General features: G+C 36.6%; 1 protein-coding gene and 1 long non-coding RNA gene across 2 annotated transcripts in view; one reads left to right on the forward strand and one right to left on the reverse strand.

Annotated features, from left to right (window-relative positions):
- LOC144968932 (insulin-degrading enzyme-like) overlaps positions 1-10,481 on the forward strand; it is a 55,647-nt gene extending 45,166 nt beyond the window's left edge. The window contains exons 25-28 of the mRNA XM_078907812.1: positions 4,567-4,714; positions 4,975-5,036; positions 5,596-5,766; positions 6,925-10,481. Of these exons, the coding sequence (XP_078763938.1) occupies positions 4,567-4,714; positions 4,975-5,036; positions 5,596-5,766; positions 6,925-7,026 (483 nt within the window). The 3' untranslated portion in view covers positions 7,027-10,481. The remainder of the gene's footprint in view (positions 1-4,566; positions 4,715-4,974; positions 5,037-5,595; positions 5,767-6,924) is intronic.
- On the reverse strand, positions 39-3,406 carry LOC144966924 (uncharacterized). The gene is made up of 3 exons (XR_013644292.1): positions 3,398-3,406; positions 566-733; positions 39-236 (listed from the first exon to the last, which is right to left on the reverse strand). It is a non-coding gene; the product is annotated as an uncharacterized LOC144966924 (long non-coding RNA).
- Positions 10,482-19,901: the final 9,420 nt, after the last annotated feature.

Raw genomic sequence — 19,901 nt, forward strand, 5'->3', positions numbered from 1 at the left:
CCTCATTTTTCATTTTTTTATTCTACTTGAGAGACAAGTCGTATAAAATTAGATATCTAGTCAAGTTGAACTGCAAAATCAATTCTATTTTAGACAATAAAACAGTTAAATAGTGCACTAGCTCTGAATAAAAAGCAATTTGCTTTCCCAAACCCTTGAAAATCTTACAGAAAAAGTCAACACTACTTGTTTGCCACCACTTTTTTTGTAGTTCCACAAAGAGGGTTGATCCTGCTCTGGATGGAAAAATTGAAATAAAAAAGAGACACTTTTCATTAGCAATTTTTGGAAATGGCATTATTGTCATAAAATGCATTTGTCAAAGACATAGCAATTTTTAAAAAATGATCATTATTCACACCAACACACTTGAAATTTCATTGGTTTTACATCCATAGAACAAAACTCTTGGCAACAAACGATAGTCTGTCGTTAAGTTAATACATTCAGTAGTAATTCAATTCAAATGATGCTTTGCCATTTTCATTTAGAAAATGAGCATTTATTTTATTGATCACCAATAAAAAATGTAAAGGCGCAATGGAGATTTGAAAACATTACTAACCATTGTCAAAAAGTGCATGCAGACACTCTGGTCTGCTGGCCCAGATGATGGTTTGCTGATTGATGAGTTTTGCCACTGGCAAAGGTTTGCCTCAACACACCTTGCCAGAATAGCCCTTGAGCCAGCATCTTTATGGATTGTCAGGACACCAGTAACGTCAACAGTGTTCTTTCATGTTAGCTGTCGATGAAAACAAAAAATTAAATTAAATTCACTACAGCAAAATAGGCACATACATGCCAATGCTAAAGTTTATAACAGCAACACTTCGCATGTTGAACGGGACATAACGTCTGTTAGGCGATATTACAATTACTTCGGACAGAGACAACGCAGTTAACGGCCAAGTACACATTTTACAACTGAGTCCGGTGAGAGAAAGTGAGCAAAGTGCCTTTTCCAAGGGCTCAACTATGCGCCAAGCGAGGCTCGAGCCCAGGACCTTCCGGTCCAAAAGCGAGTGTCATACCACTACGACATAGCCGTACGTAATTTTTAAAAATATAATAAAAATAATCACACTAATATAATTATCTCACATTGTCATCATCATAGGCATTTCAAAACTACTAATAATACTACCACTACAGATATCTTATCATTATAAAATATTACTCTCTCTCTCTCTCTCTCTCTCTCTCTCTCTCTCTCTCTCTCTCTCTCCTCTCTCTCTCCTCTTCTCCTCTCTCTCTCTCTCTCTCTCTCTCTCTCTCTCTCTCTCCATGAACATAACATACAAAACCCAATTTTCCGATATAAAAAAACAGCTCCCCCCGCCCCCCCCCCCCCCTCCCAAAAAAAAAAAAAAGTTTTGAAAAAGTATGGACGATGTGTCGGCCATAATAAAGATAATAACAATAACTGAATGAAAAGTATTTTTTTAAAGGACCCTGAGCCTGGAATGTCGTGAGTACTCGAAACCTCTTGATCGTGATAAAATTAGCAACCTTTTGACTGGGATCAGGGCCTTCTAAAAATAGTATCTCTTTTGGTCGCCTCGCTGGGGATCGAACATTGAAACACCTGGTTTTAATCGCCTGACATGGAAGGATGATTAAAATTATTTGGGGGGGGGGGGAATTAGTATTTTAATTTTTTTAAAGCCCTGTTATTGTTATTTTTCACAAAATAAAGTAATAAAGTTAAGTAATTCGCGGTAGCGACAAATGTGTCGTCAGCTGATGCACAATCAACAAACACACAACCCCAAAGCATGTTTAGTTATAAAAATAAGAAATGAATTAAAATGTGCATTTCGTATGCTTACCTTGTAAACTGAGTATTCTGTGACTTGAAAAGAGTGAAGAATTACCAAAGTCCGTCAAAATCAACTTGTAATAATAGTTATAATGTGATTGTGATGAGATGAAGTGGTCACTTTTTGACTTCCATTCCAGATAATTCATTGTATATTGCAGTTCTATCCGTATAAAATGTTATATTTTTAGTAATTACGCAAATTCTATTTTTAGTAAGAGTACAAATAAGCTCTGGCGTTATTTGCAGTGGTAGTACAAATAAGCGTAGCCTTGCCTTTTTTATTGTTGTCTTCCAGGCACGAAATGCGTTCTTGAATATTTCACGATGAATCGTAAGGCCTGATGTTTTCAGCAGTCTTTCTGCTCTCCGACACTTCGTTTTAGCTTCTTTAACGTCCGACGTATACCACGGAGCATACTTCCGGTTGGTGACGGTCTTTGTTTGGAATGGCGCATGTTTGTCAAAGCGTTTCGATGAGACAACTATTCCACTGGTCTGGAGAAATCATTGAATTTTTAGTAAGTTTTGTTTCTAAATCGCCTCTGAAATTGTCCAAATTAATGCCTTTAATGTTTCTGGTTGATGTGGTGGTGGTTTCTTGGCATGGTTTTGAAACGTCAAGATTGAAAGAAATGAGGGAGTGGTCCGAAAAGGGGAGATAATCGACGGTGGCGTTGGTTTTTTGGAACTCTGAATTTTCTACAATTACCCAATCTAAAATATGACCAGCAGAGTGGGTTGGCGTTGTTACGATCTGGCACATGTTGTTCTCCGATAATGACTCGTGCAATTTAGCGGTGTCTGTGACGTTGTCGAAGTGAAAATTAAAGTCGCCGAGTATAATTGAATGGCCAGGACGCGTGTGTTGCAAAGTTAGCATCTCGTTGATTTCCTTCCTAACATCAGGTAATTTTATTTTGTTTTTCTTGTTTGCTGGCGGTCGGTAGATGCAGTTGAAGTTGTATCTTGTATTCTGGAGGGATAATCTAAGATTAATGGCCTCCATTGTTTTGCAGTGCATTTCGATGATTTCCACATATTTACATAATTTTGTTTTATAAAATACGCCAATGCCACCCCCTCGCTGATCTTTCCTTGGATCGTAAATAGTATATCGAAGTTCTTCTCCGTTGATATATCGTTTAATTCTTCGGTTTTGTTACGGCAGGACTGTGCATTCAGAAGACCAATAACAATGTTATTGTTGTCGTTTGTGAAACTGTTTGTGGTCGGTACAGTTACAAGTGTTGGTGGTGGACGGGGGTTTGTGTGGGGTCGGGGTGGACGAGTTGTTACCATTGAGATGTTATGTTGTTTCCGTTTGCCTCCCCGAGGCCTGTTCTTATTAATATTATTGTAAAAAATCGGATCACTTGAGTTAAAAATCACAGCTGGAATGTGACGTTTACGTTTACCGCCTCGAGGCCTGTTGTAAAAATCAGATGTTGAATAAAAGTGTTCACAATTATTAAAATAATGATGGTGGTAAATCACGGCTAAAAATAAGGTGAACAATGTTCGTAAGAGTGCGACGGCCATTAAGTGACTGTGTAAAAATCTTTTAAAACTTACAGTTTCCATGATAAAATACAGAATTATACAGTTGTCCTTTCTTAAGAATTGATAAAAACTATACAATAAGAAACAGTATGTTTTAATGAGTACAACGAAGTAAAAATGTCCAGGTATCAATATGTAGAAATCACAAAACAATTAAAATACACCAGAGCACACAACGACACGTCTTGCCTGTTAGGCGTGTTTACAATAAGAATATATATATAATATGCAAATGCACAAAAATGTAAAAATATACAACCAAGAACCAATAGCAATACTTTATATATTGATTTGATAAATTGAGATAGGCCATACCTCTGGCCTTTAGTCCGAACTTGTTCTACTTCATCATGTTGCTTTATTTACTTTTTATTGAAAGAAAAATATAGAGATGTAATTAGATCTACGAGTGTTTAAACTTTATTGATTAAAATCTCACCAAGCTTGGCACTTTCACAACATTTCATATATTGCTCAAGTAGGCTAGATGGAACCAAATTCCATTCGTACTGTGCAAGTCATTTGTAAGGCACCCTTATAGTGCTTGTATTATTGCAAAAGCCATCACTGCCTACTGGCAGAAACTTCTTAACACCTGAGTTGAGTTAGGTAATTGCTTTACTCATGGACACATGAGTTGGGATCAAAGTTTTTGTGATTATTGTCATCCATTACTGGCTGTAAACAGTTTTACTTCCTTGTATTAAAAGGTTAAACATCCTTATCATCTAGCCATCAATACCAATAACTGCTTGGTATGACTTAGAAGTCTGGATTTGAAATATCAGATATTTCCATTGTTAGCTCTCATTTTTAGTATTGTGTGACTTTGTAGTCTTGTGGTATGATGCTCCTGACCTACTGTAGATCCTCGATTCAAATCCTACATAGCACAAAGTTGAGTCTTGGAAAGTTTGTTTACTCGCATTTTATCACAATAATTTGTTGTAAACTGGGTACCTAGAAGTAACAGCATTGTCTCAGTCAAAAAAAAAAAAATGTAATATCACCTGACAGGCATCTTTTCCTACAGGTAAGTATTGCTGTTGGCTTTGGACTGCTTGTAAAGAGCATTGGGCATATACATTATATAAAATCTCACTTCTTTTTTTTTTACTTGACCAACATAAATATATTTCTCTTTTTGACAAAAAAAAAAATGATAATTGGATTCTTCACAGGATGTGCTGAAGGAAATGACACAAGAAGAATTCAACAAGCACATAAATGCACTTTCCACAAAGCGGCTGGAAAAACCTAAGAAGTTGGTTCAGCAGAACAAGAAATACTGGTCTGAAATTATCTCTAGTTTCTACAACTTTGACAGAGGTGAGAATAGATGACACACAGCTATTTTTTGTCACTGAGTTTTTTTGTTTTGGAGTTTTCTTTTTCTCTTTCTGCACATTAGGCTTAGATGACTAATTTACCTTGACATGCACCTGTTTGTTTAACCCTTGTTATCCCATATCAGTCATTGGGAAATGGCTGCTCTTTTTGCATATTTCTTCTTCGTTGCTGGATGATTTATATTTTTAGAAGGCTTTTCTTTCTCACTATTTTCCTGTCTTTTTTTCTTTTTAATTCAGATAACGTGGAGATTGATTTCCTGAGGAAGTTAACAAAGGACGATTTGTACAAGTTTTACACGGTAAAATGTAGCCATTTTCATTATTGTGTAACCAGGTTTTATGATAAATTTACTTCTTATAAAGTTAAATACATATTATATGAAGTATAACAGACTGAAACTTCGAAATAACACAAACATTGTACACAGCAAGTGACCATAGAGACAGCGCAGCTTTATTCATTCATTCACAAAAGATTGTTTCTGTGACATAGATATTTTTATTTATTTATTACTATTGCTATTCTGTTTTTACTTTCTTTTCATTTTTTTTCTTTTTTTTTTTTTTGTTTGTTTTTTTTTTGTTTTGTTTTTTTGTTTTTTTGTTTTTTCTTTTTTTCCTTTTTTTTTTTGTTTGTTTTTTTGTGCATTGCTTTTAAGATTATATTTATGAGGATTATTGATTTAGTGTTTGAAGTAATATTTAAAAGTGCTTTACTTGACAGTCTAAATAGACTGTCTGTACCAGATAGTGCACACAAAGAGTGAAAGAAACACGTTATTGGAGACTTTCTAGTTCAGGTGAAGGGGTTAAGGTTTCAAACCATCCGTATCTCATACTTCATTCTGTATTATTCAGGCAAATATACGACTGGATGCCCCAAAGAGACACAAGCTGTCAGTGCATATTATCCCAGAGCCAGCAGGAAGTCAAGATGCTACGGATTCTACATCTACGGATTCTACATCTGCAAATGACGTCACTACTCCTGCTAAAGATGGTTTATTGGCTTCACCTAATTTACCGCTGGTTAGTGATGTGACAAGTTGTTTAAATTCATTTGTTATATAGATAATTTTAGATGTTTCGGTGAATGTTTGTTTTACTTAAGACTGAAAAGATGGTTGATACATTGTCTGACTAAGCAGAGAGAAAGATGCACACACAAAAAATCATTCCGAAAAATCAACCTTCCATAGATTCACTGATCACTGGTCAGGCATACCACCATTACATAACAGAGGTCACACAAGGATTGGGATAAGTTAATGCACATATTCTCCATCAAGAGAACACAGGTGTTCCATATTCGTACAAAGATATGAGAGTATGCTCCATTATCCCGAATTTATGGAAGTGAAAAATTTAGGAGCAGGCACATTGCTATTTTATACTGGAAATTAAGGAAACCATGGAGGGATGAAGGTTTCAATGTGTAGCAACAGAGATAGTCATAATGTGTGATTTTGGGAACAGCATTAGTCATGTATTCATATAAATACAAATGAATATGAAGACTTGTGATGTGAGATACAGTGTTTAAAACATAATTATGAACCGTTTCGTGTTTGAAGTTTTATTGGAAAGCGCTACGTAAAACACATTGAATATTTTATTAAAAATAAGCATTGAGCCTTATTAGTGAGTAATTTTTATAGAAAGCTAAAAGTGAATAGCGTTTATATTTCAGACAACACATTGAAAGTTATCGGGATTCAGATATGCTCATTTTAATGTCGATGGTTATAGTGATGCTAAAAGTAATCATGATGGTGATGATACTGATAATGATGATGATGATAGTGGTTGTGATGATGATGATGATGGTGGTTGTGATGAGGATGATGATGATAATGATGGTATGATAAGAAGAAGATAATAGGGATAAGACTGATAATGATGATAAGAACGATCTTTCTTCAAATTTCACAAAATGAACTAAAATTAATTTCATTAATCCAATGATTCTAAAGAAATTTTCTTTTCTCTAACAACGAGTACATCATTTCCATGACTTTTTGCGCTTTTAAAACGTCTAGTAAAACTAGGCTGATGAAGCTGTGGTCTGTAACAGTTTGAAAAGAAAGCTGTTTGAAACTGTTTTATAGGCTAGTCGGTGTTCTTTCATTCTTGTAAGTGTCATTGATTTTTGTTAATTTCTTGTCCTAATCTTTTCACCCTTCTCAGCCTACTGTTGTAACAGACGTGATGGAGTTCAAGAGAGATTTGGCTTTGTATCCTCTACCAAAACCCTTCATAGATATTACTCAAGCCAAGGCAAAGCTGTGATTCCTTACTTTCGTATAATTATATCATTTACTGTTAGCAATGATTCTCTCACAGTACAATATGGTCTGCTGACACTCTGTAAGGTATATTTGTTGTTTAAAAAATGTGATGATTTTTTTTTTTTCAAATAATCAAAATCTTTACTTATATTTATACTTTTTTTTTTTTTTAATTGGGTTCTTCAGGGTCAATTTTATTTTTGGTTTTTATTCAAGCTAAATACATAGGTTATTTTCCTCTCTTTGTATACTCATACGATTCGTCATTAGTTTATCATCATCATCATCATCATCATTATCATCTTCACCATTAATGTTTGAAGTATTGAAAATAAAATGTCATGTATTGTGAGTTAAACAAATAATTGTTATCACAAGGTGGAGTTGATGGCAAAATGCAATTTAGTATAAAATCGGTGACCTCTGAATTGTTATCATTTGTCTGAAAAACCATAAAAACACATACAAACACACACACACACACAACAGCAACAACAACAAGAACATATTTATTTTTTTTATGAAACACTTTTTACATTTTTTAAAAAGATTGAGTCCCTCCATATTTTGCAGCTAACTCTTTCAAAACATCATCTCTGAGATACTTACAATATTAATGTTTTTACACTTCGTGGATACAATATTAATGTTTTTACACTTCCTGGAGTGAGGAGGATGGAGGGGGGGGGGGGGGGCACTTACTTCCCTCGTTAGTCAGGCGGTCACTTGCTGTCTTTTCTATCCCACAATGTTTCTTGTCTGCTTAACTGTGTGTCCTTGTTCTGGAGTGAAACCATTTGGGATGATTTGCTTTGAGGGATGAGGAAGACAGTCAGTTAATGTATTTATTTAAATTTGTTTTCCTTGCAAATCGTCTCTTCATTCTATGTTATTACTACATAATTAATGTGTATTTTGTAACCATGTAATGTGAGTGTATCTCTCCAAGCAAGATCATAATCTAGACACACTATGAAACCTTTCTTGGAATCCAATTATGTATCTTGTTTGATTCCCGTCCCTCTTGTTTCTATTTTTTTCTTCTCATGCATTCCTCATTGCAGACTTCCCCATTCATTTTAGCTGGCTCTGAAATTACTTAAAAGTGCTTCAAACCCCCAAATGAGAATATTCTTTCCCCCCATTACCAAGTACAAAGCATCGAATTTTACTTTCTTAATATAATTTTCTCATGAAATGGATCATCAACAGCTTTTCCACCCATTCTCCAGATGTTTGGGGTTTTTTTTTTACATTTCGCTGTTTTCTTGTCTTGACTCCTTCTATCATTTCTCTTGCTCTTGATATCAATTATTAGATAATTTAACTTTTGAAATTAAAAATGCTCCTGGGTGTGAAATGAAAGCAGTCCCCATTGCCATTGTGATGTCATGGAGGGGGGGGGGATACATTTGATACTGTTGAGGATTACTGGCATGCTGACTGATGAGATTTGTTTGGTAATTTTGTTTTCTTAGAATTGATGCATTTCACACGTTTGTCAAAAGTTGTAGGTCCTAAATATGTGGAATTTGTATAATTGTTTAAATTTGAGTTATTCAAAATAATTGCAAACAAAAGAGGTATTGTACAGTCACAAGAGATGAAGTGAGCAGGAAAGTGCCAGAAGACAATTGAGAATAAAAACTTAGCGGCGGTGATGGGGGTTTGAACCCGCGACCTTACTGGTACGACAACTCCGCCTGGCCGGGGAGAGCGTGACTCTACCGTATGATCTATCCACAATCGTGGCACTTTCCTGCTTACTTAATCTCTTGTTGTTGTCAACATGGGTGCCTGCTCCATTCACTTTTCTGATATTGTACAGTGATGGTTTTGGGAGGAGATTGGTGATAACTGAAGAATGCCCCATAGTTTTGTTCAGGGGAAGATATCACAGAACAGTGAACGACATCTGTAATAACTACATGGTGGTCTCCCCGTCATTGACAGTGGGTCGTTTGCATAAATTTATTGTTGGGAGTAAGTGGAGAGAAAACCAAAGTGAAAGATAATGAAATATACAGCTGTGTCTACTATTGTGATATCATTCATTAAGATCAGAGACCGAAATGGAACATAAACACGAGATATGAATAAACATTATCACTGTTTTCCCATTGGATCTTTAAGGACCACTTATTTTTAGAAGTACAGAGCATTTTGATTGTCTAATTTCTATCAAAGAATCCGTGCTTCCAGGGTCTAATTAGATTTTACCATGAGATCACTATCATTATGATGATGACAAATATTATTTCTGTCACAATCTTATCCCATGACATTTATTTTTATTGATACCCTGGTTTGTTTTTGTTTTTTGTTTTTTAGTTGTTTTTTTTTCCTTTTTAAAAACTTTTCCATGGTTGTTTATAATTATAAGAGCAATGTCGGAGTATAGGCATGGTCATTTTATGATTACCAATCCTGACTCTATGGTTTTGTAAATCCAATGGTTGCTTTTATTTGGTCAAGTTGTAACAATTAGAGTACAAAACACTTATAATGAATATGTTCGAAACTATGGAAATAGTGAATGCATATCTGTGCCCTATTTTCCCTCCTTGAACGATGTAAAGATTTAAATTAATTCTTTTTCATGTGTTGTTCTTTATATCAGAGCTCTACTGGATTTGTGGCTTTGATTCAGTAAACCAGTCACAAAAGCCTGATACATTATAGTGGAGTGGAAAGGATACTGTCCGAAGGGGTGAATATAGAAGCCTATCCTAAGTAATAAAGCATGAAAGGCTTAAATAACATGATTATGAATTTTTTTTTTGTTGAAATTCCAAGAAAAAGAGGACAAGACGGCCGTATGGATAAGTGCATTGCACTTCCACCAGATAAACAGGAGTTCAAGCTTCTATGTCAATATTTCTTTTTACCTTAAGCAAGATGCAAAACCCTTATTGCTCACTTTGCTGCATTGTGGTGAATTCATGATTTATCCTTGTCTTTTTATTGTTTGAGATAGATCCTAAAGAAAAATTGACCCCGAGAACGAATGAGGGTAATTCTATTTCTATTCATTTTATTCAAAATGATAAATGATTTTATAATTTATATCATGTACGACAGTTTGCATGAAGTATTTTTACATTTGGTTATAAACACAGTAGGCCTATATAGAAACCTCAAACTTGGGCATTGATTTGGTTATAGACACAGTACATGTATATAGAAACCTCAAACTTGGGCATTGATTTGGTTACAAACACAGTACATGTATATAGAAACCTCAAACTTGGGCATTGATTTTAATATTTCTGTTTTTATTTTTTTCTTAATGGTTTTTGATTATATCTTGAATGTTAAAGCAGTTTTTACTCTCACTCAATTATTGTTCTTTTAAAACAAAATCTTAAATAATTATAGAATTACATTGTAATATTCCGGAGGTGCTTGAAGATTAATTTCGTTTTATTGTTGAGCATATTAAATTTCCACTCTTTATTGGTTTCTTTATATTTTGAACTGTTTGAAATTATATTTAAATAGCATTTAATGGTTTTTTGATCTCTTACATGTACTCCTTCCATCACGTCTAGACTACACACAGAATTCATTATTTTTACCTTTGAATTACCATCGAAGTATGAAGTCAACTGGTTATTGTTTGCATTTATATCTCTCTTTTGTTAATATTATATTATATTGTTGTTATTATTTTTTTATATGTTATTGTTATTATTATATTATAATATTATTATTATTATTTTATTATTATTATTATTATTATTATTATTATTATTATTGTTATTATTATTACTATTGTTTATTATTACTATTATTATTATTATTATTATTATTTTATTATTTATTATTATTTTTAATATTATTGATAATAATGATAATAATAATATAATAGTAAATAATAATAATAATAATAATAATAATAATAATAACAATAATAATAATAAATAACACTACTAATAATATTTTCATTATTGTTATCATTTTCATTATAATCACTATTTTTGGTATTAAGAAAGCAATGCTTTTAACTAGTTATTTATCAGAAGAATCAGCCATCAGTATTCCAGTCATCCAAACACAACGACTTGGCAGCTCAACCCATTTGTTTGCAAGTTCCGTGGTGTTGATGTAACAGTCTTGCTCCCATAGCGGGCAGGGAGGTACACACTGTGTCTTCTATCCCCTTATATCTGTTTTCCAACATGCTTTCTGTCTTTGTCTTGGAATGAGATTACTTGGTTTTTTTCCTGGCCCTGGTCGGAGTCCTGGCTGGGAGGGAAACAGTCAAATGCATAGTTATTGTTTTGGGAGATGATATTTTTTTCCTTGTAAATCATCTTTCTGTTATGTATTAGTATATTTGTTATTTTTTAATGTATAATGTAAGCATTTGAGTGTGTTCCTCTTTGTTGGATTTTGTTCTTGTGTCCGGATGAGACTTATAAGTGATCTCAAACTAAGTACATTGGTGATATGCTCTTGGAATCTACATCTGATCCCTATTTGTTCCCAGTTCCCCTATGTCTTACTTTCTCTTGGATGCCTCAATTGTAATTCTAGAACTTTTACTATCCCATTTTCTTCCTTTTTACTGGCGCTGATATAACCTAAATGTGTTGCAAGCGCCGTAAAACCCTTAAAAACAAAACAATAACAGTCTTGGACCACTGGGTGGGGTTCCCACCTCTCATAGTCGGCAGGGAGGTACTTGCTGTGTCTTCTATCCCCGTGTATCTGTTTTTCAATTGCTTTCTGTCTTTGTCTTGGAGTGAGATTAACTGGTTTTGTCCTGACCCTGGCCGGAGTCCTTGGCTAGGAGGAAACAGTCGAATGTATGGTTATAGTTTTGGGAGATGATATTTTTTTCCTTATAAATCATCTCTGTGTTATGTATTGTCATTTGAGTGTATTCCTCTTAGTGAGATCTTGTGCTGGTGTCTGGGTGAAACTTTTAGGTGATCTCAAACTAAGTACTTTGATAATGTGCTCTTGGAATCTACATGTTTCCTAGTTGAACCAATTCCTCTTTGTCTTTAACTTATCTTTTCTTGTGTGCTTTAATTGTGATTCTAGAACTTTTTACTATTCTATTTTCTCCCTTTTTACTGGCGCTGATATGACCTTAATGTGTTGCAAGAGCGGTAAAACCCTTAAAAATAAAAACCAGTCTTCCAGATGGTCTGCCCGTAGGAAACGCGTTTCCTACACAATTTCCTTTGTCCATCCAGTAGTCACTGGGAAACTGGCTCTGTTAGATCTTGTGTAAAATACTTTGCAATAGATTAGCATCCTATTCAAAGGGTAACTAGCAATTGTCCTTGCCCGTTTTAACCCTTCAGAAACGGGGATAAACTTGAGCTCCATGGGCCTTGTGGCACTGAGGAACTTCTCTTCATAATCTTTATCCTGTGCAGGTGTCGGTAGTGGTTGTGACTCATGCCTCTATAATTTAAGATCTTCATTGAAGAGCAGCTCCTCTTTGTTTAGGAATACACATGTAAGTAGGCGATTCCTTCTTATAGATAGTTTGCGCTTGGCTAAGAAGCTCATAACATTGCCATCCGGAAGTATAACGGACCAACACACAAAACCGTGTGTATCCATGAGCGTTTATACTCAGGTTAATACAGTTCAGTGAGCATTACTCATAAACGCGGATGGCAAAAAACAATAACAAAGACCTGAGTGACGTCATCTTCGAACTATCTATATCTGTTGTTCGAGAATACAATGTAACCTGCTTTTAACAACAAGGATGCAGTATCGTGTCGCTTTTTTTTTCTGAAAAAAAAATATTGTTGTAAGTGGGGTTGTACTGTGAAATGTGATAGCTTGTGTCTCATTCCATGCTGTATCCATTCAGCTGCTATATGTTCCAAGTCATAAAGATAATATGGCATTTATCATTTTTTTTTAATAGAAGGATTTATTTGTAACTTTAACTTCTAAGGATTTGGTTTCAATTTATTTCAGGGAAAGTAGTCCTCTCAACGATACGAAAAATATCATTTAGTACATAATTCAACCGAATGCTGTAACTGTGTAAAATTAACCTTTAGCTTCTCAAAGAAAGTCATTTTTTTGATTCTTTTCATTGCATCTAAGCCATTTTGTAAATATACTACTTAATGCGATGATAATAATTGTGGATCTTAAATAGATATGAAATGTTCGTCTTTTTACCTTATCCAATGAACGAGAATTTCTTTTCCCTTTGGGGAATGGTGTTGATGATCCTCTATTTTTCCACGAGCTAGATAACTCATTGATAATTAATGTCCAGCACTCCTAACTAGCAGCAGAGGTTTGCCAATCTTCTTAGAGCAGCAACTTTTTGGAATTTAGTTTATAGTAAACATTGTAAGCGGCATATAAAAACCTCCTCCATTAATGGAGAGAATGGGCTTTCTGTGTCCGTTTGCATTTGACACGACCTACACACGATAGACAAATTGCATCTTGACACGACCTACACACGATAGACAGATTGTATCAGCATCAATGGCACAGATATTAACAAGGAATAGAACACTTTTAGCTCTTGAGAACAATTAATGTTTTTTTATCAGATCCAAATGATTCAACTCTACCTTCTTCTTTTTTTTTCTTTTTTTTTTTTTTTTAAAGAAGGACGTGGAATGGTATTTTATAAGGTAGGCAGACAGCCAAAGAATACAATCCTGCAATCTCCTTATATTCTTTCAATATTACATTCTTTGTCATATCTTTTTTGCGTGTTTGTAAATGAGGAAAAACTTCAGATTGGGTAGTTGGTGGTGGGCGCTGGTTGGCAGGGTCTTCTATCCATCCATTTGTAGTCCTTTTCTCAGTGGCTTTTTTTTTAATTTTGCGTTTGTTTTTTGGAGTTTTTTTGGCCCCCATGTGAGATGACTTGATTTTTTCCCAGGCCTTGTTTGGGGGGGGGGGGGGGGGGGGGGGGGGGGGGCTTTGCTCTGTTGGAAATAGGTGGATGTAAAGTAATTGTGTTTTTCTGTGAGAGAAGATATTTTCTTCCGTCTAAATAATTTATTTGAGTGGTTGGGTTTAAGTATTAGGAACCATCTGAGTCTTTTGCGAGGATCGTATGGTTTGTTTGTTTGGGACCTAAGGAAGGGATAGACTCCTGTTGGGATCTACTTGTAATTATTCGACTTAGCTTCCTATTTCTCAGGTACCTGTGATCAAAGACATCTAAATCCATCCGAGTATTTTTCTGAGGTTCTGGAACGACGTAAAAACGTTGCAAGTGCGTTAAAACTTCTAAAACTTAAAGTAAATGTAACAAGTGTTGTTCTATTCATTAAACAAACATTGAAGAGGTTTGCACACACACACACACACACACACACACACACACACACACACACTGTTTACATTGATGTATACACATATAATTTTAGTTTTAGAAGGATGACAGTGAGTCGTGTATTTATACTTAATGATCACTTTAACTGTTTTTACATTTTAATAAGTCAAGATTATCTTTGTTGAAGGAATGTCACACAGTGGCAGCTGGCTTACTTGTTAAGATTGATTTTCATATACAGAAGAGTTATTAATTTTGTTTAAAATTGTTGTTTTTTACCCTCAGTGATTGACGTAAAATGTAGATAAAGTATAAGAATGATATATGTTAAAACAAAGATACCTAGAATGCAACTTTAGAACATTTTTTGATTTGTTGAAATATATGAGAGACTCGTTGAAATTTATTTATGACATGACTTTATTTTGATTTTGTGATCTTCAATAAATACATTGTTTTTGTTTGTCCAAATGTTAAACATCATCATCATTGCCTTTTTCACCCTGGGTCAGGGTATAGGCCACAGACAAACAGTTTCCATCCTTCTCTATCCTGAGCCAACTTTTTTATCTCATTCCAGGTCTTACCACTTCTCTGTATATCAGCTTCTTTAATTCTTCTCCATGTTCCTCGTGGCCTTCCCCTTGATCTTCTGCCCTGAGGGTTCCAGTCCAATACTTTCTTTGTTATAGTTGAGTCATTCTTTCTAAGCGTGTGTCCAATCCACCTCCATCGTCTTCTTCCTATATCCTCTCCTACTGGTTTCTGCTGTGTTCTTTTCCATACTTCTTCATTTTTTATTCTATCCATCCATTTTATTCTGAGTAGCTTACGCATGCACCTGTTTACAAAAATCTGTACCTCCTTATACATGCCTGTGATGCGTTCCAAGTTTCACATCCATACAGTAGGACAGACTTCACGTTTGAGTTGAAAAGTCTTAGCTTTAGTTGAAGGGAGATATCTTTAGTTCTCCAAACTCTGTTCAAAGATGTGAATGCAGCCTGTGCCTTTCCTATTCGTGCTTTCACCTCTGCTTCCGTGCCTCCATCCTTGTCAATTATACTTCCGAGATAGCAGAAAGTGTCTATATCTTCGAGTTCCTGATCTTTTACTTTGATCTGCTCCCTTTGACGCGTACCTATCCTCAAGACCTTTGACTTTGCAGGGTGTATTCTTAGACCAATTGATTCCGAGAGGCTGTTTATAATTGTGGTTTTTGTTTGCATCTGGTCCTGGGTGTGGGACAAAAGAGCCAGATCATCTGCAAAATCCAGATCATCCAGCTGTGTCCAGGGGGTCCACTGTATCCCATTTCTTCTCCCTTTGGAGGTTTCCTTCATTAGCCAATCAATGGCAAGGATGAACAGGAATGGAGAGAGCAAGCATCCCTGCTTGACACCAGTCTTAATTTCAAAGCTGTCAGTCAGCTGATCTTCATGTACAACCCTGCAACTTGATCCTTCATACATTTCCTTAATGAGGTTTACTATCTTTTCAGGGAGTCCATAATGTGCCAGAATTTTCCACAATGTTGCTCTGTCAATACTGTCGAAAGCCTTCTCGTAATCCAGAAAGTTGACAATAAGAGGAGAGTTCCATTCTATGGACTGTTCCACTATGACTCGCAGAGAGGCAATCTGGTCGGTGGTTGAACGGTTTTTCCGAAAACCTGCCTGTTCGTCCCGCAGTTTAGCATCTGTTGCATTCTTAATTCTCTCTAAAATAATACGGTTGAAAACCTTTCCTGGGATAGAAAGAAGAGTGATGCCTCGATAATTATTACAATTACTGAGGTCCCCTTTCTTTGGAAGCTTGATAAGATGTCCTTCCTTCCAATCCTTTGGGAATATCCCGTCATTCCAGATTCTCTCAAATAGTGGGTGCAGGGCCTCAGCATTTCTTTCCGCATCAACTTTTAGAGCCTCCGGTGGAATCTGGTCTGGTCCAGCAGCTTTCCCCCTTTTCATCTTGTTAATGGCACCCACAATCTCTGCTATCGATGGTGGATCACAGCTAATTGGTAGCTCATTCCTTGCAGGCAAAATTTCTGGCTGGTTGTCTGGTGGTGGTCTGTTCAGAAGGCAGTTGAAATGTTCCCTCCATCGTTCAGATTGAGCCTCTTTTCCAAAAATAGTTTTCCCATCTTTGTCTTTGACTGGTACCTCTGGTTTCCCATATTTTCCAGCAAGTGTCTTGGTAGTTTGATAAAGGATCCTCATGTGTCCTCCAGTCGCTGCTGCTTCTGCTTTCTCTGCAAGTCTGTTCATGAATGCTTCCTTGTCTTTCTTCACAGATCTTTTGACTTCCTTAGCTATGGCTCGATACTGCTCTTGTGCATCCAGTCTTGAAGCCCTTGTTCGGCTTGCATTCACTTGTTCCTTCCTTGTTCTCCTCTTTTCAATAAGGTCCAAGGTGGTTGGACTTATCCATTCTTTATGTTCCGATTTCTTTACCCCCAATACCTCGTGGCAAGTTGTTATGTAAACTTCCTTGATCTTTGCCCAATGTGACTCTACATCTATGTCCTCCTCGAGCTCAGTAAGAGGTTGGAATCTATTACTCAATTGTAGTTTGAATTCCTCATTCTTTTCCCCATCAAGTGCATTCACCTCGAATTTTCTTCTTGTATGTGATCTGGCCCCGTGTTTTCTGAGTCGGAGCTTAAGCTTTGCCAATAGCAGGTGGTGGTCTGATCCAACATCTGCCCCTCTCCGTACTGTCACATCTTCCAATGAACGTCTGAATCTACGAGAGATACAAAAATGATCAATCTGATTCTCTGTCACACCATCTGGTGAGACCCAAGTTGCTTTGTGGATCCTCTTATGGGGGAACACTGATCCTCCAATCACAAAACTGTTGAATGCACAGAAATTTGCAAATCTCTCACCATTATCATTCATTTCTCCCATGCCATGACGTCCCATGATACCTTCATAGCCTACGTTATCCTGTCCCACTTTTGCATTAGCATCTCCCATCAATATGTTGATGTCTTTCCTTGGCAACTTGTCAATGACTTGTTGTAGCAGACCATAAAATGTATCTTTGTCCTCATCTGTTGCATCATTTGTTGGGGCATAGATCTGTACAATGTTCATGCTGATCTTCTTACTCCGTGTTGTAAAGGACGCCATGATGATCCTTTCTCCGCATTGTTCCCATCCTCTCAGTGACTTCTGGGCAAACTTGCTTAGAATTATTCCTACTCCCTGTGTATGAATCCCGTCCCCTCTCCCTGAATATAAAATCTTCTCCCAGACTTGAGGTGTTTCTGTCCGATTGTATCCAGTGGGTTTCGCTTACTCCAAGTATATGCAGCCTGTATCTTCTCATCTCAGTCACAACTTGAGAGCTTTTTCCTGCTTCATACATGGTGCGAACGTTCCACGACGCAATTCGAAGCTGCTTGTTTGGCGAAGACGTCATCGGGTCAGCAGAGTCCTTTCGGCTTTGTCTGTTGTCCTTCATAAATTCTGTAATTCCAGAAACTCTTCGGTCGCCCAAGCTAAAAAAAGGATTTGGTTTGTCTGTCTGTGTTTCTGTAACGGTTTGAGTTTAACGGAAAGGGGTGTTAACCCTTTGCCAACCCCCAACCTGGAGGACCAGGTGACTCAAAGATGGGGGAATCACACACCATTAGTCGCCTTTTACGACACGCTGGCTTGGCGTTGGGCTATTCTTGACCCTCTCAGTTGAGGGACCCCGGACACCACACGGGGTAAATGTTAAACAGGTTTGTTGTTATTTCTTCCCTTTAAAAAGTCGTATAGGGAATGAGATTAGCGGAAGAGTAGCGTCCCTTGATTGGACGTCACCCATAGTCTGTGACGTCACCGGCGGAAACGTTATTAGAGAGAGAACGTCATGTTGGTTGTGCGCATGCGTCTCTCGTCCTCGTGGAAGTAGTAAAGGTGATCAATGAATAGAGGCAAGGTTTTTAATGGTTTCAACTCCAAACATAGGAAGGTGCCCAGATCCATTGAACCAGAAGAAGAGTACCGTTATAGCCATATGCCACATCAGGGACCATAAGGTTTAGTTAAGCTCCCATAGTGGGCAGGGAGGCGCATACTGTGTCTTCCCCCCTCAAATTTTCTTCCTTTTTACTGGCTCTGATATGACCTAAGTGTGTTACAAGCGCCGTAAAACCCTTTAAAACAAACAAGCAAACAAAATAAGGTTTAAGTTGTGTTTGAGCATTCGCCAGAAGCCGGGATGAAAAAAAATAAGGGTGTTCTTGCCTTGCTGTTGACTAGGAAGCGAGGACGAGAGACGCATGCGCACAACCAACATGACGTTCTCTCTCTAATAACTTTTCCGCCGGTGACGTCACAGACTATGGCTGACGTCCAATCAAGGGACGCTACTCTTCCGCTAATCTCATTCCCTATTGATGGAGACGGACAAGTTGCTTTGATGGCAGAACGTTTCTCTAACACGCCAAGGAAGCAGATTTGAACCAAGGATGGCATTTGTAAATCAGGTACCGCCCCTTACTCCCCAATTTCCATTTTTGGTTTCACACCATAGAAAACCAAATACATTTAGACCCCCGCATTAGTGCTCATAATCAGTACTAAAATATCAACCTTACTAAACATTTACTTGTTTGTCCTTTCCATGTAGCTTTGTGACCTTATTGCAAGAGTCTTCTCGAGAAAGAGAATCAAAAAGAAAATGCATATTTGATTACACTTGCATGAGCCCATAACAATTTGGATTATCAGACCTGCAAATAAGTACACGTCGGTCTTAATGAAATCAACTAATCAGAAAAAAATCTAAAAACATGGGTTATCAAAATGTATTTATTGCTTACAAGCGTTATAAAAGGTGCGATATGTACAGTGCGAAAGACTGCCTATACTGCATTGCATTCATTGTGGTACGGCATCTAATATTTTACCGAATAATGAAGCGTGTGTTATTAAAACAGAATAAAAGTTCGACCAAAAAGTTTGTTTTAATTCCAGTAAAACCATTCATCAATAGAGCGCCCCAACCCAATTGCGTTCCATTTGCCACCCTACCAAGGGCCCCAAGCCATTTGCGTTCTATTTGCCACTCTACCCTAATTCTACCTCACTGATCCGATGGAGTCCATGGATTAGGCTATTTGGTACGACCGGGTCCCTACCTGGTGTCTTCTTTTTATAAATTGTTTGCTTTCTTTTTGTTCTGTTTTTTTTTTTTTTTTTTTTTTTTGTTTTTTTTTTCTTTTTGTTTGTTTGTTCTTGAGATAGGGAGGCCGGTAGGGGGGGGGGGGAGAAAGATAGAGAGATAGATAGAAGAGAGAGAAAGAGGGGGGGGGGGGTTCGTTGAAAATATTCTATTTACTAATTAGCAATATCGATACTTGTTAGTTGTTTTTAAAATGCTTAAAGTTGTAACCATCGAAGTGCGTCCTTATTTAAAGGAGACCCTGGAGCTGTATCGGTGTGGGACTTTTAAATAGTTTCAGACGAGCTACACGAATATTTTGCTCTTGGATCTAGACTACCTCCGATCTCTTCTATACCGTAGTCCCCTTTGTCATAAATTTTCTTTGCTCCCTTTTCTCTACTTCTACATCTGTTGACTATTCT

Source organism: Berghia stephanieae, chromosome 3 (assembly GCF_034508935.2).
Source record: "Berghia stephanieae isolate SIO BIC M18660-M18661 chromosome 3, UCSD_Bste_1.3, whole genome shotgun sequence".
NCBI lineage: Eukaryota > Metazoa > Mollusca > Gastropoda > Nudibranchia > Aeolidiidae > Berghia > Berghia stephanieae.